Here is a 22756-nt window from a genome sequence, read left to right on the forward strand (position 1 = left end):
GCTTTTAGCTAATATGCCTAAACGAGTATAAATGCAAATAAAAATAACCAAATGACTAATCAATTTACAGATTTTTCAAAAAATCTATTTTCCTGAAATACATTGCAGAAAAACAAGGCAAACAAACAAAAAACCTCTTGTAAGCCCCTCACACACCCCAAAAGAAGATGTCGTAAACCTTTACATTTCAGATTTACCTGGAGGACTTGTTTCAAAGCTGAAGGCTGTCCCCCTCCCCCCCATTAACAATGACTAATTAAGCAGGAGGGGGCTTAGAGATAATTTTCACTGCTAACAGTTGCCAGGGGATGCTTTGAGAATCACTGCTTTAAGGAGTCTTAAGTCCTTTGAGAATCATTGCTTTAAGGAGTCTTAAGTCCTTCCTCTGAGGGATGATCATTCTGTCCAGCAACTTTAAAAGTTAGGAAAATCTTTGTTAGAAAAACACTTAACATACGATTCATCATTTGTTAGCAGGATGCCTGAGAGCGCGTCACTTAAAAAAAAAAGCTCAGTCTTTCATGGTCTACACATACTCACAGCCTTAGAAGAATTCAGAGGACAAGTTAATTGAAAAGATTGGTTTATTCTGTGAAAGTCCTCAATTAATTTTGGAACAGAGTAAGGATATAAGTACATCAATTTATAAATACATACATAGATAAATACCAAAAACGATGCTGGAATTGGAAGGAATTAAAAGGACAAAAAAAAAAAAAATCTCTGAATAAAATGAACTTACAAAGACAGGAAAAAAAAGGTTTACTACTAAATCATCTTACTTAGAAAGGAGCTTAAATTTTTCCTTAATTAAAAAAATTGTGTTCTTTCACTTATTTGCAGTCAACTTCCACACAAAAAACTTAACATATTCTTGCTTTACCAAGAAATTAAGAAAGATACAGACATATATCTTCGAAGGCCAAAAGAGAAAGCAATACAAGTAACTCTGAAACATGAGGAACATCGTTGGCTAGGGAATACCTACTCTGAACTTACTTTGGTATCGTGGTTATAATGGACCCACTAAATGATGATGATTAATGAAAAGCCTTTAGAGTATCTTTAGAGAAAAAAGGGGGAGCAAAAAATAGGAAGAACTAAAGCTTTATTGTTTTTATGGTGATAACTTGGCAGACTATCTCTTCCCAAAAGTGTGTATTTTGACTTGACTTCCATTTCCTGGTATACGAGATTGAATAAAAATAAAAGTTCATATTCGCTATACATCACAACAGCGATATATAAAAAAGAGGCTATCTAGATGAAAATCTAAGTATAATAACAGAAAGGTCAGGGTTTCCATGACAGTTGATTATTAAAAGGACAAAATAAAAGCAGCAGGGGGGCTTGAATGCTTTCATATGCTTAATAATTAAATCGTTATCAATATCACATAAATAAAACTTTGCACTGTGAAAAATAATCTAGTAAAAATGGTTTTCTTCAAAACTTTTTAAAAACTGAAAGATTATTAACTAACATGAGTGAAATGAAATAATTTATAATTTTTCTATTTCCAAAATAATTCAGAACCCAGCAATCCTAATCTGATTTCACTTATTTAAAAAAGCTGGGCAAAAAAAAAAAAAAAAAAAAAAGGAAGATCCCACATGCCATGGAGCAACTAAGCCCATGTGCCACAACTACTGAGCCTGTGCTCTAGAGCCTGTGAGCCACAACTACTAAGCCCATGCACCACAACTACTGAGGCTGGTGTGCCTAGAGCCTGTGCTCTGCAACAAGAGAAGCCACTGCAATGAGAAGCCTGTGCAATGCAACAAAGAGTAGCACCCGCTCACCACAACTAGAGAAAGCCCACGCGCAGCAACAAGGACCCAACGCAGCCAAAAATAAATAAATTAAAAATAATAATAATTTAAAAAGCTACTGGCCCATAAAGACAGACAGTTTTTGAGAGAAGATGCATAGCCATTGATGAAAGAAGAAAAATGTATTATATGTAACATGTATAAGAGCTCAGTCATCTATCCTGATTCCTCTGAGAACAATCTCCATATCTTTCTTCTTTATTTACTATGGTTTTGTCCAGATATCAGAAATATAAATATACAGATGTAAATATGTGAATTTGTACCCAATTTAGTATCAATACAATTATTTCCCAAATTCTCGAATATATTTGATGGATAGCATCCTTATATTCCTACATACCTCTACAAAAGAGCTTAAAAGATGTGCTTTTTAAAAATTATTCCTCAGGGGCTTCCCTGGTGGCGCAGTGGTTGAGAGTCCGCCTGCCGATGCAGGGGACACGGGTTCGTGTCCCGGTCCGGGAGGATCCCACATGCCGCGAAGCGGCTGGGCCCGTGAGCCATGGCCGCTGAGCCTGCGCGTCCGGAGCCTGTGCTCCGCAATGGGAGAGGCCACAACAGTGAGAGGCTCGCGTACCGCAAAAAAAAAAAAAACCAAATTGACTCCAATGCATTTCAGAAAATGATAGGTCTAGGCAGACAGAGGTTTAACGGTGGAGTTTAGATAACATGCTCTTGTGCATGGAGTTCCCAGATGAGTCAATGCTTCCAAAAACCACTGACAAGATGTCTACAAATACAGCACCAGAGATGACCAGGAAAATGGCAACTATTCCATTAAGGAGACAGCTGAGCGATCAAAAAGCATCCTGCAGCTAAAACTGTTCACAAGGTAGCTGAAGGGTCAACTTCAGACCATTTTGTGATACTGTTGCAAATAAAGGTTTATTTTGAAATAAACGGTATAGAGAATATTACACAAAAGCGGTTTTGTAATAATTACTACTCTTAGAGACGATTTCTTCAGTTACTTTCAATTTGGTTGACATGATAAAAGGACAATTATTAATGAATTTCAGAATTAAATAAATTGAAGTTGAAATCCTTTGTTCAGTCACACCATTTTTTTTTCCTTTTTAAAGGATTGTTTGCAATCGTTACTTGACACACCAACTAACATAAGAAAACCCAAAGCAAGAAAGTCATAAAGCTACCTTTTCAATTTGCCACAATTATTACCATAAAATTTAGCAAATACCCTGGAGGTGGTACCCATGTTACGTCAAGACCGTGCCTTCTTACTGTGGAATAAAGGAGGAGGGCAAAAGCGGGAGTGAGATGCCACTGATCTTAGCTGTTTTCTTGATTCAGAGGTAATAATGCATGGAGTGAGAAAGAAAAGGGAATTAGAAAAGAGACCAACCCAGGAATAAAGAAGAGATTTTTAAAAAGAAATAAATCAATATTACTGGAACTCCAAGACAATAACGTAAATCAAAGGCTCTAGAAAATAGATGCTCTGTCAAAATTTATATTACTAAAATCATGCAAGAAGTGGAAAACTTGAAAAGACCAATTACTGTAGAATAGATTGGAAAGATGATTAAACAGCTACCATCCATGAAAGTACTAGAACTAGATGATTTCATAGATGAGTTCTGGGAAACATAGATAGCTCCAATCCTACTTGAACTATTACAGATCACAGAAGGGAATCTCCCCGATTTATTTTTTGAAGCTTGCATAACTTGCAAAATATTATAAGTGAAAAGCTATGAATCAATCTCATTTTTGAATAAAGATGTAACAAATGGAAATAAAAATATTAGAATTAGAATTTAATAATTGAAGCAAAGAATAATATATTACAAACACATATGGTATAGCCTAGTAAAGGAAGGTTGGGTTAATATTAGAACATTTATCAACCCAGTTGAATGTATCCAAACTTTTAAGAAGAAGTAATATTACCATATTAATATAGGTTCAAAAACATTTAATAAAATATATTACCATTCTTGATAATTGAAGGAAACTAAATATGGTAAAGACTATTTAATAAATACCAATAGCAATTACACAATAAATAGCAAAATACTAAAATCTTTACATTTAAATTCAGCAACTTGACTGAGATTCCTGCAGTTGCCACTTATATTTAACTGTCTTAGAGAGTCTTATGAATACAATAAGGATATAAAATAAATACTATTAACATTAGACATAAATGAAAAAAGTTTATTTTTTTAAAGATATCACCCAAAAAACTCAAGAGATGCTAGAAAACCTTTATTAATAAGATAATTTGAAAATGATAAATATGCCAAAGCAACATATTTTTTCCATTTTAATAATAAGCACTTAGAAAGGGGAAAATATTCCATTCACAATTGTTATAAAACCTATAAGAGTATATAGAAATAAACAACAAGAAAAGTATAAAATCTACATGAAAAAAGCCTACAAAGTCTTACTGAAAATCAAAATAATACAAGATAAATGAAATGGCATACCAACTTGTTGGATGGGGAACCTAAAACTCATAAAGTATCTCTTTCATAAAATTAATTTTTAAAAAAAGTAATTTCAATTATAGTTCTAATAGGCTTAATTTTTTGAATTGAATATAATAATTTTTTTTTTTTTTTTGCGGTACGCGGGCCTCTCACCGCTGTGGCCCCTCCCGCTGCGGAGCACAGGCTCCGGACGCGCAGGCTCAGCGGCCATGGCTCACGGGCCCAGCCGCTCCGCGGCACGTGGGACCCTCCCGGACCGGGACACGAACCCGTGTCCCCTGCATCGGCAGGCAGACTCTCAACCACTGCGCCACCAGGGAAGCCCTGAATATAATAATTTTTAAATTAACATTAAAGAATAGATATTGGAGGATAACAAAAGAAAATATGAAAAGATGGCAGACTTGCTTTACCATCTGTTAGAACACATTATAAACCCATTGTAGTCACTAATTGGGTAGTGACAGAGTACACAAATGAAACAGTGGACTAGAATAGAGAGCTGAGAAAAAAAATCCAGCATATATGATAATTTAATGTAAACAAATAAGATATTTCAATTATTTGGGGAAATAAATGGTGGCACAAATTGTTACCCATTGGAAGAAAATAGTGTTGGTGCCCCATTTGATATTAAAATATGTTCTAGATGAATTAAGAGTTTACTATAAAAAGTAACAATAAATATCTTAGAAGAAAATATAGGAGATTAAATGTGTAGCTGAGAGTGGGTATATCTTTATTACCAAGACAGGAGACTCAGAATCTATAAATATTTTACTAGATAAGAATTTTAAAAATTATTTTGGCCAAAGAGACCAATATAAAAACACATAGTATATGAGAGATTTGAGGAAATTTTCAATACACATTGAAAAATGATGGGTTAATTTCTATAATATCAAAACAACTTAATGTCTATAAATACAAACTAAAAAGGACAAGATAAATATCTCAAAAAATGTGCAAAGATTTGGAATTTCTACACATTGTAAACTGATTCAACATATTCAAAGAACAATGCAGCCTTATATAATTAAATAGAAAATGTTGATGGTAAGTAAAAGAAAAAAATGTATAACAATATACTAGATTTTAAAAAAATGTGTGGACATTGAAAAATTGGAAAATAGATTTAAAAAAATGATAACAGTGCAATTATCTCTGGTTATCAGCATTTTGAATATGTTTTGGTTTCATTTTTATACATTCTTAATTGTTTTTCTGTACCCAAATACCCTTGTCTTTAGTCTTCTCAAGGTTAGTAACTGGCATTACATTCCATCAGTTGCTATTATTCAAGTGTAAAGGTAGAATAATTGTCAGCTTGGTAGAGAATTTACTAAATATATAAGGTATAAATACATATGCATTTGACAGTATTACATTTTGATTGGGACCATTTCAGAAGCAGCCTTCATGCCAGAGATCTGTGGTTATTTGAACCTTTATTACTAGTGATTTCTTGACTGTTATACCTGTAACACCTGGCAATGAGATCCCTGTAGAGGTGGTCACTGAAATTAAGATGATTCCTGATTCCTGGTTGTATATGATTTAACATCAAAGCCCCCAGGAACTACTGAATGGGAGTAATAAATTTCTTGTTCTATTAAAGATATATGTATCTTTAATAGAGAGAGAGAGAGAGAGAGAACTTTCATATTGTAACATCTTTCTGTGACCTATTACTTACTGCCTATATACTGCCTGTCTTCCCCACAAGAGCTTGGATTTGGTCTTTTCAGTGTTGAATCCACAGTGTCTAAAAGAGTGTCTGGCATAGAGTAAGTGCTAGTCAATATTTGTATAGTGAAAGAACAAAGAATTACTTTTATTAGTTTTGTCAGAAAATAAATCTAGAAAGCTTTCTTGTGTGTTTGTTTTGGAAAACTTTGTCAGTTCACACATTTAGTCTTAAAATTATGTGCATCCAATATTTAAGTTCATCAGGAACTCAAGATTAAACAACCTAATGCATAAGGAAAGCATTACTATTCCCAGGATTGGGATGAAGGAGAGCAGAATACGACACCCCAAAATATGCCGCTTTGGCATATTGATTATTTTGAATTAGTTGAAAGAAATCTCCCATGTAAAGGGTACCCCCTATACCAGGACAAAGAGAGACATTCTTATCACCAGAGATAGGGAATTTACGGCCAAGAAGGCTGTATAAACAAACCTTGTTACTTCCTCACTAATTTACTACCCCAATGCAAAACTTCTTTGTCTTATCAATTCTTCAAAAATGCATTGTTTCTTTCTCTAAAAGGCATAAGAACTGCCTGCTTTGGTCACTTCTTTGAGTCTCATATTTTTAATGGATTCCTACAGGTAGAAAATTAAATTTATCTTTCTCCTGTTAATCCATAATTTAATTATTAAACCATCCAAAGAACCTAGAAGGGAAGAAGGGAAAAGTTTTCCTTCTCTACAGACAAGAGAGATTTTTCTTGTGAGTCTGTTGAAAGCAATGCTTTCAACAAAATCTTTACAATGAATCAAGGTCGTAAGTCTGTTTCTCATATAATCACTTAATGTAGGTTAATTGACATATTGCTAAAATGCAATTCAGGAGTAAAAAATATCCTGTGAATGGCAGTGATTTTGAGGTTTTCCTTAAAAGCACTAGGCATGCAGATAATCTATAATACTGGCTAACTGGAGGCCCATGGACTTTAATGGACAGTCCGCTGGTGGTTAGAATGATACCAGGAAGCTGAGAAGTAGACAAGACTTGTACTTGACTAAACCACACACCTAGGCACACAGGTAAGCTAATGAATTTCAACAGCAGAATCATGGTTCTCCGCTACAGAAAATATCAGGTTTACACTTAACAGACAAAAGGACAAATTACGTCCTACAAAATCTACACCATAAAAATTTGCTGCATTTCGTTGTAAACTAGACAACTGTTTTGGGTATATGTACTCAAACTGCTTCTTCAGTCATTAAAAAGAAAAACCAAAAAATAAACAAACAAAAAAACACCCGAGAATGCCAAGGCACTGGCTGGTAAACCTTGCAAAATAAACTGGTTATAAAATGTACACATAAGTAATTATATGACATTACTCTATGCATAAGGTAACTATATATAGGCTTGTGATATATTTGGAGGTTTCTCCCCTAAATGCTGACTGTAATTTTAGAAAAATAGAACCGTTACTACATTTTTGGTACTAATTCTAAACATACCAGGTGTCTAATAAAGGCACTCAGTAAAGGCACTCTTAGTTTAGGATGATAAAATCATGTCATCTACATATTAGATAATATTTACTATTTTTATCTAAAAGTGGTATCAAGTTATTAGGGAACAGTTTATCTGGTCACACCCATGTAACTAATAAGACAATGAAAGTTTAGAACTGAATTCTTAAAATTTTCCCCCAAATTATTCATCTTGCTTTAATCATTGCCTTGTCAAATGACTCCACCATTTCCCAGTCTCTTCTTGAAAACATCTACAAACATATCTGTCATTTCATTTCTCCTTCCCCACCATGTTGCTAGCCATTTAGGACCACTACCTATATAAAACCCTTTAATTGTCTACAGGATGTCTTATATAAACAATTTAGCACAGTCAAGTATTTTCTTCACAACCTGGTCCCTACCTACATATTTAGCCTTACTTTTAATCAGTACAGCCTCTGCGTAGCAGCCATGTGTACCTGATATAAATCAATAAAAATACAATTATATATTTAAACACCTCCATGTCTTCACTTTTGTTACCTTTGCCTGAAATTCTCCCCTCTTCCTGTCTTTTCCATGATATACTACTCATACTTTAAGTCTTAGTTCATGTGTCATTTCATCTATGAAGCATCTCCTGAACGTTTCCAGCCCCCAGGTTGACTTACCCAACCTGTTCTGGGGATCTTGTGATATCCTTTACATATTTCTCTCATAGTATTTATGAAAAGCATTGTGTTTACATGGTTACATGTTTCTTTCCCCCTCTATTAAAATGTAAACATTTGGAGCCTTTGTTTATATGGTGTGCCTTTTGCATAGCATAGTGCTTACTATACAATGGACAATCAATTAATGGCTTTTTAAAGGGTGAAGAGATTCTAACAGTCATTGGCTTTCCACACCTTTGCATAACAAAGCCGCCTGCTCAGATCTCACTGAAAATAGGAAATGATTCCAAAGTAACATATGTTTAACGCACTTTAATAGTTATCGTTCCACTTTTGATTCAAAACGGCAAACTGAGCATGCAGCCTGTACAGTATTGCTAAAATTATTAGCAATAAAACATCAGCAGCAGAGCTATTTCTGCCAATTGCTGGAAGAGGAAGACCAGACATTTAAGTGCTGACTAATAAGCAGAGTAGAGCAACTGGCAGTCCAGGATGTGTATGGAGGGGCAGTAGACACAAAGGAAGCTAAACTACTAGGCAGAATTCTTTATAATCTGAGACTGGAGGAAGGAACATGTAAACAAAGGGGAGTGTAAAAGTGGGCTGGAAAACAGAGATAGTTCCTCCACCACCTTTAGAACCAGAAAACCATTTAATCCCCTAGAGAGAAAATGAGATTTTTTTAAATAAGTAAATAAACAGTTATAATACATAATAACTATTAAATGAAATTATCTGGGGATAACAAAGTCAAATGTTCAAAAGCATAGAAAATCATCAAGATGATAGATACATACAAAGTCCAGAGTTGAAGGTATTTGTGCTTTCAAATCAAAAGGGCCTACAAAATTTTCAGTTAGGTCCACACTTAAACACCTCATTTGGAAATGGTAAGATAACACGCATGAAATGAATATTTCAAGAATTTTTAAAAAGTTATCTACGAATGAAGAACAGATCAATATCAGACTTCCCATGAGTAACACTGCTTCCTAGAATACGATTGAACAATTACTTCAGTGCTTGAAGGAAAATTAATTCTCACCCCTGAATTCGTCCTCTAGTAAACCTATTACTCAAGTGTAAAGATAGAATAAACTCAGAAAGCTTACCTTGTGAACATGTTTTTTCAGGAATTTGGGTGAAGAATATCATAAAGAAAATACGTAGGATCTAAGAAAGCTTGAATCTAACTCGGAGGGTGCAGAGCAGGGAAGATGGATGGTAATAGGCCTGGAGAGTCACCAATTTAGACAGGGGAGGATAGGGTACTGAGAGGGAAGTCTCCAGGGAAGAAGAGCCTAGCCTAAAAACAAAAAGCCACATTTAAAATCATGGTCAAATCTAAAGAAAATGGTCTAAATTCAAACAGGAAAGCAGTGGGTTTCCAAAATACAAATAGAATAAGAATTGGAAATATACTTAGGATACACTTCTTAAAAAAGCCTTTTTCTGGGGCTTCCCTGGTGGCGCAGTGGTTGAGAGTCCGAATGATTTTGCTTTTACAGACCCTCTGAGATGTCTATATATAGACCACAGAAGAACTATAAAGAGACTAGGAACAGCTGGAGAAGGGTAAGACTTTTATTTTAAGTCTAATTTTACATTTTGATTTTTAAAATTCTGCATAAATTAATATGATTTTTTTTATTTTAGGAAAGAAATAATACACATATGTGTGTGTGTGTGTGTGTGTGTGTGTGTATATATATATATATATATATATATCTCACGTCTCCTTTCAAAATTTTTTCCCAAAAATTATTAGATGACTTACAAATAGGAACTTAGATTGTTAAAATGTAATTACTTATATTTGTCACATTCTATAAATCTTTAGTCACAGTCTAACATCAGAATGTGAGCACAAAGTTATCTTCTTGTAGAAAAAATGGCCCACAATTCCCTAAGGGAACACATCCTTTCGAGAATAAATTGCATTCACCATGTTGCATTATTACATTTATTTTAGGACTACAAGCTAAATCCATAAAACTTGTAATGATGTTTTGTTTTGTTTTTTTTCCCTTCCAGGCTTATGGGAAAAGAGTTAGTTTCACGATTACTCTAAGTCATTAGAAGCAATGTTAATTTACTACTATCTCAAGTCTTTTCATCTCTAATCTACATTGATTTTCTGTCCTGAACAGAAAGTGTGCATTTTTAATGCTTTAGCTGCAATACATTTTCTTTTGGGTAGTTTTTTTCCTGCAAAAAGTGAAGACTCAAAACAACTGCTTAAACATAGATTAATAATTTCTTAGACATGACTGAAAAGAGTACACAAATTTTTAGGGAGGTAACGTTACTAGAGTGAAAGAAGCATATGACCTGGAAATAGGGCCTAGAACCTACTCCTCATTTATTGCTGTTGGTTATAGTATCCATGGAGACCTGAGCTCCTTGAACACTTAAAATTCAAATCATGGCTGATTATCAGTACATAGTAAATTCCAAAAATGTAGTCTTTTTTTTTTTGTCACACAAATTGAGTTTGTGACTATTAGCTTTTACAGACCCTCTGAAGAGTCTATACATTTCCCGAATCGCCATAACAGAATGTTTTTACAAAATAGATCTTAGCTTTCTTTTCTGGTGCTCCAGGCACCTTGTGGCCCTCAAGACTTGCCCAGGATGACATGGGGATCCTTTCCTTTTAGTATACTGGCTCAAGGAAAAGCAAAATCAAGGAAGTCAATGCAGGTGTTGATTTGTCTGAAGCTGTCTCATTACTGTCTCTGTATGCTGTGCCCTCCCTCCATGGAGAGAAGGATGTGTGTCAATTCACAAAGCAATACTCATTGACAAGCACATATTAATACTTTAAAAAAATAACTGTAGAAAAAAACAAACAAAAAACCAAAAAAGCGCGGCCCAAATTGAGGAACAAAAGTTTAGTGCTCAGCAACAATCTGAAATCACCCATCTAAAACCTTAATATGCAAACTAAAAGCAGTATATTCAATTCTTCATTATTTTGGAAGAATGAGTAGGGGTCTATTGACAGTCTAATAGTTCATTATTTTTAAAACCCAAAGAATGAAGATTCACGAACACTGGCTTTTCTTTCTAACCATCACAGCCCTGCTTCCTGAAATTAGCTTTAACCACGTTATTTTAATCTCTTGATTTTTCAGTAACAAAACAGGAAACCAATCCCAATTTTTCCCACTCATTTAATTTTGGATTAGCTATTGTAGTTTTTCATGGAAAAACTCTTCAATAGGTACAATAATATACATACATACATACATATTTTTGGTATATAATATGGGTGTTTTTTCGGTTACATAGAAACAAACTCTCCCATCAGTTATTGGAAGCTCTTTGCAAATAAATGTGGAAAGAGATACTTTTGTTCTTAATTAATATATATATAATATATTATACATAATTATATATATTGTATATAATTATATATAATATATAATTTAATATATATTAGAGGTAAATTATGCTATATATGCATATGTACATATGCATACATATGAATTACCATTATTAAAATGCTGATTGCCATAATAAATTTTTTTTTAAATACCATTCTAATTCACTATTTCTGGAACTTAAGGATTCCCTATGATATTGTTCTTCTGCAAAAATATCCATCGCTAAAGGTTTTGTGTTCTTAATTCTTGAGAAATAAGGTCATTTCCTCACTAAATACAGAGCTAAAAACATAATCCTTGATATAGGGATGGCAGAGCACAATTTAAAATCTAAATGATCTTCAAACTGCAAATGCCATGATGGATTTTGGATTTACCAATAACTTAACAAAACCTGTTTTCATTTGTCAGATAAATTGTGGCCCTCTGAGCTGTGCACCTAAAAGACAGTTCAGTACAATGGTTAAGAGAAGGGGTTTGGTTAAGAGCATGGGTCCACATCCTGACTCTGCTATTTCCTAGTCATATCAGTTTGAACAAAAATTTTATAAAGTTAATGTGAGTTCTGTAGGATTTGTAGAGGAAGGTATCTAGTAGAATCTGTGGATAGTAATGGAAGTGGTAAGAAAAAGAGAAACATGATTCTTATAAATATTACTGTGATTTTGGTATGCCGTCCTCTTCTCTGTTTTTATGAAATCTGAGTAATGGATTTTTAGCTATTTTGAATTTATTTCTAGTTTTGGGATGAGTTTCATCGACCAAGCCAGTGGTTCCAAGCTCTATAAATTATTCCTTTTTCTTTCAAAAATAACTTGGTTAAATAGAGAGAAACAAAGCAAGGGAGGGAGGGAAGGAAGGAAGGAGAAGGAAAAAAAGGAAAGAAGGAAGGAAGAAAGGAAGGAAAGAAGGAAGGGAGGGAGGAAGGAATGGAGGAAGGAGAAAAAAAAATTGAGAGTTATGGCAACATGTCTTGTGGCAATATCTCCAAACAAATTGCTATGCCTTCACCAGGTAGGAACCTACACACTCCTCAGATTATTTTAGACAGTTTAAAGCAGTGTAACTCATTAACATTTTTGGTCATTAACTAATAACCACTGGATATCTCGAATCATGTTCTGCTTGCCAGTGTCTTTAGCCCAAATGAAGATGCATTTGGCAATTCCATTTATGACATAAGCTAATTCTTTCATGGGAGCCATTTGTATGTATTTATGTATGAATTATTCCACCAGAATTAATCTGGCCTTTTCTTTGGGACTCTCGATGCTATAGAGAATTATACAGTACAGACGATTTCTATGGATTCTTGCTTCAGATTTCCTTTGCTTGGAATTGAAAGCAGCTATTTAATTTTACTTCAACATATTATATTCCTTGAAATGACAGAGGCCCACAAAGGGTATTAACGAGTTCTTGTCCTAATTAACTGTTTTAAATTTTTAAATTTTTCTTCTTTGCTCTTATGAAATAGAAGACTAGTAGAGGAAAAAAACTCATTACCAGTGCTATTTAAATTTTATTGGTTGCTACTGTGCTCAGTGTTTCAGAGGATGTCCACATGCTTTTTTTTGAGGGGGGGTAGTTTTCAATTAAACAATAAAATGTCCCATCAATAAACTGAAACTCTTTACAAATAGCAAATGTGGAAAGGTATACTTTTTCCTTAGACTCTATTTCAGGGCATCTGCCTTTTTCTTTTAGCAAAATTAGCCCTAAGGATAATGAAGACATCATCACACTTTTCAAAATGAAATTTAAAGCAATAGAGGATATCACGAAGGGAAAGGGAGTTAATTTTAATAAGAGAAAAGTAATAAAAATCAAAATGAAATTGATATTTAAAGGGTAAATACCTTTACTATGTGATCCAAATACAAAAATTGTTATGATAAACACCTCTATGGAAAAAAATGAGCAAACACAAAATGACAGTCCCTCGAAAAGGAAATAAAAATGGTTAATGAATATATGAAAAAGCTCAACTCAGTAAAATAAGAAATGCTATAAAAAATGACACATTTTCTCCTAGTAGATTAAAAAATATGAGAACAGATAATATTCAGGGTTAGCAAGAGTGCAGAGAAATACACTCTGCTGTACACTGGTGGGAGGATAATTCAATAAAATGATTTTGGATCAGTAATTATCAATTATATAACAAAAAACTTAAAACTGTTCATATTATTTAGTTATATCTAGGTATTTCTCCTAAGGACTGAAATCAGAAATGAAGATGAGGGTATTTTTTTATGGAGATGATTATAGGGAAATATGTATCATAAAAACATGAAAATAGTATAATGTATAATAATATATAATATACCATAAGATACAGCATATATTATGTTTTATAGTATAATATATAATAATAGTGTAAAAGGTTAAATGAACAATGAAATAGCCATATGAATTCCAAAATTGATGTCACATTACATAAAAAAAATACACGAGATGTAGCATAATCAGATAATTTCAGTTGCACATACGTGAAGGAAATGTGCAAAAACATCGATAAGTTTCACTTGTGAAATTATGAAAGTGCTTATCTCTATTTTTATACTAAATTGTTTTCTATTTCAATATAAAATGACAAATATAGAAATCATAAAGGCTTACATTTTTAGGGGAGAGGAAAAGAAATTTCATTGTCAATATTTAAGTCTCCAGAGTACAGAGAGCCTATGGAAATTTCTTAACTGCAACAGTACAGTGTTGTTAGTTACAGCTTGTCTGATAACTGTAGGAAGTTATCAGATCTTCCAGTTACCAGGAAGATTCCTGCTAAACTCAGATCCTTCATTGACCAGAATTTCTGTCATCTATGATTCCATTCAAGTTTCTTTTAATTAAAATTCCTTTTATCAGACTTCCCTGGTGATGCAGTGGTTAAGAATCCTCCTGCCAATGCAGGGGACATGGGTTCGAGCCCTGGTCCAGGAAGATCCCACATGCCACGGAGCAACGAAACCCATGCACTGCAACTACTGAGCCTGCACTCTAGAGACTGCGTGCCACAACTACTGAGCCCACACGCCACAACTACGGAAGCCCAGGTGCCTAGAGCCCATGCTCCACAACCACAACAAGAGAAGCCACCACAGTGAGAAGCCTGTGCACTGCAACGAAGAGTAGCCCCCACTCGCTGCAAGTAGAGAAAGCTCACATGCAGCAACGAAGATCCAACGCAGCCAAAAAATAAAAATTTCTTTTATCATCTTTAGGCAAATTGAAAATTTTTGACTCCATTTTTATGGCAAATTCTCTATTTTCCTGAATCAACTTTTGACCTTCAACATGACATCATGCCACTAGATCCCATGAATTTGGTGTACAGAAATGGTTTGTTATACAGAAATTACAGAGAAATAGATAACTAGAACAGAAATTGAGTGGTACTGTGACGCAAACCTAAAACACACAGCATTAATTTTGAGACAAGGTGGCAGCTGGAGACCAGAAGGGCAGTGAGAAGAATCAGTGAAAACAGGAAAAACAGTAAAGAAATTGTTTTTGAGGACTGGAGAAAAGAGGACTCACAATAATTATTATTGGAACAATAAGCTTAACTATTGCCTGAAATAAATTTGAAGATAAAAAATATACCTATAAACTTATGGATCTGGCTAAAGGGATATCCAAGCAAACAGTTGACAGTGTTATTTGTAATCTTTTAGCCATACATAACATGGTATTATAAGAGAGATGAGCTAAAGAAAGAACAATTCAGTTTTCAAGTAGAATTTAGAAGATATATTGCTAACTCAAGACTTTCTGGGTTGGAAAATAAAAGTTTCACATTTACAGCATCTCCAGCTGGCAAAAGATTTTCCAAGTTAAGACACTGTTTCAAGAAAAAGAACAGATTAAGGATTCTGTCTGCAAGACAAGATCAAATCAAAGATGTAGCGCTAAGACACAGTGTTAAGACCTCAGAAAGATTTCAGAGATCCTCTCAATTATATAAAAGTTCTACATCTTAAATGTGTCCCACAGTATCCTAACTCTTATGTAACACTAGAGAGAGTGTCCTGTCTTGAAAACACAGGACACTGTCTCTAGTGGGTATGTATTTTATTGAAGAGGATTGATAGGGACAGAATAAAGGGACAAAGTAGGTGATTAAACAGTTAATCCCACTAGGGGATTGTAAATAGAGAAAAAAAGTATGGGAGACCCCATAAGTTAATGATCATTCAAGAAAGCAGGTTTGCTTAACCACAAAACCATGGAGGCTTGTTTAGCAACAAAACCATGCAATAGAAGCATGAGACATGCCCCCAAACAATAAACAATGATGGCATGAGACCCACATCCTGCCCAAGGAGCTTAGTAGGTTAATGATTCCTAGGACACACTCCTCTGCACACACTAAAAACAAAAATATAGAGAAAAGGTAACATTATACTAAAACGTGAGATGATTTACCATTTTTAGCACATGTTACCACCTTTTTTGCTCATTTCCATTGCACCACCAATAGTCCTGGCTTGACCAGGTAGGGACAAGAAAACTCCCCCACACAACATGGAGGAGGAGCTGATGATAGAAGCTTGCCATCTACTCAAGAATGAGGAAGAAGGTGGTCTTCTCTCCCTACCCACTTTTCCTTTGATTATAAAACTGTAGCCCAGTAAATTCGTGGCATGGCACCCTCTCGCCCGTTTGCTTGTAAGCTTCACAGGTCTCCCATTCTAATAAATCACTTCTTATCTATCAATTTGCCTCTCGCTGAATTCTTTCTGCACTGAGGCATAAAGAACCAGAGCTCCTCGGAGCACCCCCCCCCCCGCCCCCGCACAGAATGCCACCTACTGGTTTCGGGATGGAATTAGAATTTGGTACACAGAAATATCACACAAAAAAATTTAAGAGTTGTAGCAGCTTAAAATAAAAGTGGCGGAAAGAGTTCAACCAATAGCTTACAACACCATGCTCTATTTTAAATTGCCTATCAGGCTATTTCTAGTATATACAGTTCAGTATTATTTTCAAATGATAATAAGCATAAAATTATTATAGCTAACATTTACTGAGCACTTTTTAAATACCAAGCATTGTGCCGAGATCATTTATAGAATATCCCACTAACTCCTCAAAAAAAAAAAAAAAAAAAACCAAAAACAAACACAAAAAACCTTTTAAACTGTTCAAACATTTTGATCCACACCTAGATTTTCATTCCAGGAACTTTATCACAAAAAAGAGATGACATATTTATATGGTGATACTCAGAACAACTCTATTTATTAGAATAAAATCATGGAGAAGCCTCAAAGTCTAATGAAAGAGGAAAGTTAAATTGAGAATCTTTCAAAAATACCAAGCATTGTGCCGAGATCATTTATAGAATATCCCACTAACTCCTCAAAAAAAAAAAAAAAAAAAAACCAAAAACAAACACAAAAAACCTTTTAAACTGTTCAAACATTTTGATCCACACCTAGATTTTCATTCCAGGAACTTTATCACAAAAAAGAGATGACATATTTATATGGTGATACTCAGAACAACTCTATTTATTAGAATAAAATCATGGAGAAGCCTCAAAGTCTAATGAAAGAGGAAAGTTAAATTGAGAATCTTTCACATGATGGCTTATAATGTATCAATTGAAGCATATGAGTCACTATAACTATTGCTTTCATTTTTAATGTAAAAAATCTAAGGATTGGTCAGGTTATGCTGCCCAAAGTCACACAGAAATTGGTAGATGAAAGATTTCAACCCTGGAATTATGACTTCAGAAAGCCCACTCCCAAGCACTGTACCACCTTCCTTATATTGGATCAAATTACAATTTATAAAAGAAAGTAAACACTACTATTATATCTTATGCATTGAGAAACTTCACTCTGCAATAGAACACATCCTATTTGTAATCTTGTGAAAAGTATTACAAGATTTACAGGGAAACACACCCTTAGAGGTGACATACACTCATTTCTGGGTATGTTCCCAGAGGAGAAGACTATGGGCTTCTGACTCAGCCTTAGCCAGACAGTGGATATCTTGATCCCAGCTGCCACCACATTGCCTGTTTCAGTGCCAATGAGCTTTATCTGGGTCCCAGATGACAGAGAGAGAACAGGTCATAGGAGGGCATCTTTTATGTTAAGGAGGCTTTCGTGAAACCCGAGAAGGCCTGCTGGTTTGTGTTGAATAAGGCAGATATTTAGCTACACTGTCTTATATAAATGCCTTTACCAAACTTTTGCTTTATAATTTAAAATAAATGCCTATAGATTTTTGCTTTGTCAAAAACAGAAGAAATAGAGAAAAATGATGACACTAAAAAAATCTACATTAATGAAGAGCTATAGCTAAGATCTGAGGCACATACAAGAGTAAAAGATCTTGTTATGGTTCCCATAGCAACTGCAACACAGTTGCATTTCACTTTTATGTTAAGTACGTTTAACTTGAGTGGGAATGCAAAATACTTTCTCTGAGCCAAAAAGAGAATTATGGAGAACACAGAGACCATGTTCCAGACTATTCTGGCTTTCAAGTATGTCAAATATTAACCCTAATATGTATTAACATTTTCCCATCAATACTATATGTTCATTTGTATTGATTTTAAACTACCTTTCTTCAATTTATAAAATATAATTATCTAAAATGGGAAGAAGTCCCATTAAAATCTGTTAAATCAGAAACCATGACTTTACAATTCATACATATAGGGGCACTGTCCTGCTTGTAATTATAAGAGAATATTGGCTGAAAGTACAATCTATGAAAATACAGTCTGATTCCATTCACTGCCAAGTGTTTTAAGCTTGACATTTTTAATTACTGTAGATATAATCTGAAACTATATAAACAAACACATGGTGCTTTAAGCAAAGGATATACATAAAAATTTTCAAGACATTTGTAGTTTGCATATTTTTCTCTATTTCAATAATAAAAAGCAGGGAGGGTACTTACTCCTGTTATGTAACGAGGTCTATATTGAATGGTTCCAAATAAACCAAGAATGACGATAATAATATGTACAAAATTTGCCAGGATAGGTGCCCACTGATATCCAAGGAAGTCAAATATTTGCCTCTCCAGCACACAAACCTAGAAGAGCAAAACAGGATATATAGATAAGCACAGCGATGAGAGAAAATAAAGGATCACACCGACATTATAATTAGCAATTGTAACTGTGTTACCATATCTGGCATTTGTCTTTAACAGTGAGAAAGACATTTTTAGGTATATTTCAAAGGAAGACTATGGAAGCCGTGGATCCAGAGACAGGTACAATCCTTTCAGGGATGATTTTATGGAGACATCAAGTAGTATTCGCAGGATGTCATCTGTGCAGTCACAGGATAAATTATATTGTCATATGCACTGTCAAACATTTGAAGTCATCAACCAGCAAGTTCGGGAAATGATGTCCACACCAAGGGCTTGTTGTTAGGATCTGCTCAAATGTCACTGTATAAGTTGGGAATAGAGCAAAGGGGGCTGATGGAGAGGAAAAAGAATTCTTCGGCAAGTCAAGAGACCAGGTTCTGGATGTCGACCTGCCACTAGGCAGCTGTAGTGCCCCAGGTAAGTCATTTCCTTCCTCTGGGAGTCTGATTTGATTACTCATTTGTAAAATGTAAGACTTTGACTAATGTCTAGGGTCCTTCTAACTTTAATAGTACTAGATTATAAATCAAATGTGACTTTAAAAAAAATCATATCCAGTTACCTATAGTAACCAGGAAAAAGAAGGGCCCTGAAAGAAACTTAAAACAATTTTTTATTTTAAAAAATAAAAATAAAGCATCACTGTTATAAAAACAAGAAACTTAAGGCATTTGAAATTCTTCCATATTCGTCTGTGTTTACAAGTTTACAATTAAGTCATATGTAAACAGTGGGGGAAAAAAAGCAAAACCAATCAACCAACCAACTCACCGACCAACCAAACAACACCCTGAGATTGGTCAGTAGTCCAGAAGTGCCACTTTATATTGACAAGTGAAACCTGAATAGCTGACAAGCCTCTCATCAGATCTAACAAAGCAAAAGGGAATGGTGTGAATTAAACTCAGCTTTATTTTTCCTGCCTGCCCTCAGGTGGAATGATAACAAACTGTCTGTTCCTAGTAAAACACTGTAAAAGGACCTGATGTTAAGCACGGAGATTCAACAATTGTTTTTCAATGAACTTTTAAAGGAAAATGATTTTAAAACCCCTAAGTCACTAACTATGCTTTATCACTCTGCTTTAATGATATTTCTTTTCAGAAGGACACACTAACTCTTCAAACAGACGGTTTGCTTTTAAATTAAATACCTGTAGCCTAGGTTTGAAGACTTCTTGAATGACCATTATTCCCACTGCAGTTCTTTAACTGACAGCACATTTTCTCATCAGGCATTGAAGGAGAAAATAAACTCATGACAACTGTTTGCATGACACCTCTATTTCCTAAGACACACCAGGTACCATGTTACGTTGTAACAGTAATAGTCCAGCCTAAACAAATCTTAAGTTTCACTTAGTCCTGGCAGTGAATAAAAAAAAAAAAAAAGAGAGGATCTAGGTCCAGGTCTGTTCTATGCTACATATTCTAAATCCAAAATACTCACCAGAGTCCCAGCAGTGGAATTCAATATTCTGATTGATTAACAAACAGACTGTCATGGAATATGCACATAACCCAAGCCTCATACACTTTGAACTGTCTCCTGATGAAACATTCCTTCAATTGTTATCATGCAGTCAACACTCCTTATAAAGGAGGCCCATTTGTGACGTTAAGCAATATTACGTATGCCTTGCTGGAATTCATCAACATTACCAAAAAATAAGTGGTTGTTCTCAGCATTGCTAATTGTCTATATAAAAGCTCCCTCTAACACAGAACTCTCTTATCTTTATCCTATGAATAAACAGTAAGTACAAATGTAAAACAGCAGCAAGAAGAATTTAAACTCTATAAATTTTGAGCATCATAACTGTGGGGACACAGCAGGGAAAAGGTATAGAGGATGAAGTGCATCCGTCAAACAGTGGGAAATCCCCCAATAAATGCTCCAATCATGGAAGAAGAGAGCAAGTACCATCGTTAATTATAACAAATATATAGAGAATAATATACTCACTAAGTATGCAAGGCTAAAATGAAGTTGCATCAACATTTATCTGTCTTCTTTTATGACAGAACTAATGGTTTCACCAAACATTACTTATGAGGTTATGCAGACTGAACAAGCTAATGTGCAGTTCTTCACTTCTAGTATTTCTGCTTTTTCCTCCTCTTTTTGATGGGCTCCTTAGTCATCCTAAGTAGCTTTATCACAGGTTTTACTGTTTAGAGCTAGGGCTGAAGAATGGAAGATTTCAGTAAGTATAAAGGGAATTAACAATTTACAGAGTAGGTACAGTCTTTCCTAAGAACTCCTTCCAACAGGATGTATATTAACTATGAAATCACTAGGAGGTTGTGGAGTTAGAGGAAAGAGAATGTTTTCTTTTTTAATTTAATTGAATTTTTAAAAATTAAAGTATAGTTGATTTACAGTGTTGTGATAGTTTCAGGTATACAGCACGGTGATTCAGTTATACACACACACACACGCACACGCACACACACACACAACACACACATACATATATATTCTTTTTCAGATTCTTTTCCCTTATAGGTTATTACAAAATAATGAGAACTATTCCCTGGCTATACCGTAGGTCCTTGTTGACTCTCTATTTTATATATAGTAGTGTGTCTTTGTTAATCCCAACCTCCTAATTTATTCCCTCCCCTTTGATAACCATAAGTTTTTTTCTATGTCTGTGAGTCTCTTTCTGTTTTGTAAATAAGTTCATCTGTACCCTTTTTTTTTAGATTCCACATGTAAGTGATATCATATAATATTTGTCTTTCTCTGTCTGGCTTACTTCACTTAGTATGATAATCTCTATGTCCATCCATGTTGCTGGACAGTATTTCATTCAATTGGTATTCATTTCAAATGGCAGTATTTCATTCTTTTTTATGGCTGAGTACTATTTGTTAAAACACTTACTACATGCCAGACTTTCATACTATTCCTTGGTCATATATCGCCTCATTGAATCTGCACAAAACCCAGAGAAGTAAATATTATTGTCTTATTTTTCAGACTAAGAAATCTAAGATGTAGTGTGGCTACGTGATTTTCTTGCAGTCTCAGAAGTGGTAAGTGGTCCAACAGGAATGTAGGCGTATGTGCATGCCCTGTGCTGTGTCCTTGCTTTAGAACTCTTGCCACATCTAGTCCAAAAAGAGAAAGCTTTCACAGATTTTGCTGGAGGCATAGGCCGGGTACAGGATATATGCTACATTTTTACCTTATTTATTGTAGAATAGTATAGAGAATCTCTTTGATCATACTTGTCACCTCATAACATTATATCATCACTGGTCAAGGCAGAGTTCCTTTTTGTTTTGTTTTGTTTATTTTCTTATTTGACTCCAACAACCCATGCTCTCAATGTTATTCCCCTATCACCCACTGGACTCTAATATACTTATTTTATGTCCTTTGAAACATCTGACATACAAATAGATGCATACAGCCTTGAAAAACATTACTGCTGTTGTTTGTGTGTGTGGCATTTTCACATAAAAGGTCTTACGGAATAAGTCTCTTTCATGCTTGTCTATTTTGCTAATTTTACATAAATTTTTTAATGTTATTTATTTATTTATTTTCTTATTAGTCATCCATTTTATACACATCAGTGTATACATGTCAATCTCAATTGCCTAATTCATCACACCTCCACCCCCACCCCCACCTGCTTTCCCCCCTTGGTGTCCATATGTTTTTTCTCTACTTCTGTGTCTCAATTTCTGCTCTGCAAACCAGTTCATCTGTACCATTATCTAGGTTCCACATATATGCGTTAATATGCAATATTTGTTTTTCTCTTTCCGACTTACTTCACTCTGTATGACAGTCTCTACAAGCATCCACGTCTCTACAAATGACCCAATTTCGTTACTTTTTACAGCTGAGTAACATTCCATTGTACATATGTACCACATCTTCTTTATCCATTCGTCTGTTGATGGGCATTTAGGTTGCTTCCATGACCTGGCTATTGTAAATAGTGCTGTAATGAACATTGGGGTGAATGTGTCTTTTTGAATAATGGTTTTCTCTGGGTACATGCCCAGTAGTGGGATTGCTGGGTCATATGGCAA

General features: G+C 34.6%; 1 protein-coding gene across 1 annotated transcript in view; it reads right to left on the reverse strand.

Moving 5' to 3' along the window:
• Positions 1–18745, reverse strand: part of NKAIN2 (sodium/potassium transporting ATPase interacting 2) — a 511469-nt gene extending 492724 nt beyond the window's left edge. The window contains exons 1-2 of the mRNA XM_024759019.1: positions 18734–18745; positions 18501–18638 (exon numbers count right to left, since the gene is read on the reverse strand). Coding sequence (XP_024614787.1) covers positions 18501–18638; positions 18734–18745 — 150 coding nt within the window. The remainder of the gene's footprint in view (positions 1–18500; positions 18639–18733) is intronic.
• Between the last annotated feature and the right edge of the window lie 4011 nt (positions 18746–22756).

Source organism: Neophocaena asiaeorientalis, unplaced genomic scaffold (assembly GCF_003031525.2).
Source record: "Neophocaena asiaeorientalis asiaeorientalis breed wild unplaced genomic scaffold, Neophocaena_asiaeorientalis_V1.1 scaffold5, whole genome shotgun sequence".
Lineage (NCBI taxonomy): Eukaryota > Metazoa > Chordata > Mammalia > Artiodactyla > Phocoenidae > Neophocaena > Neophocaena asiaeorientalis.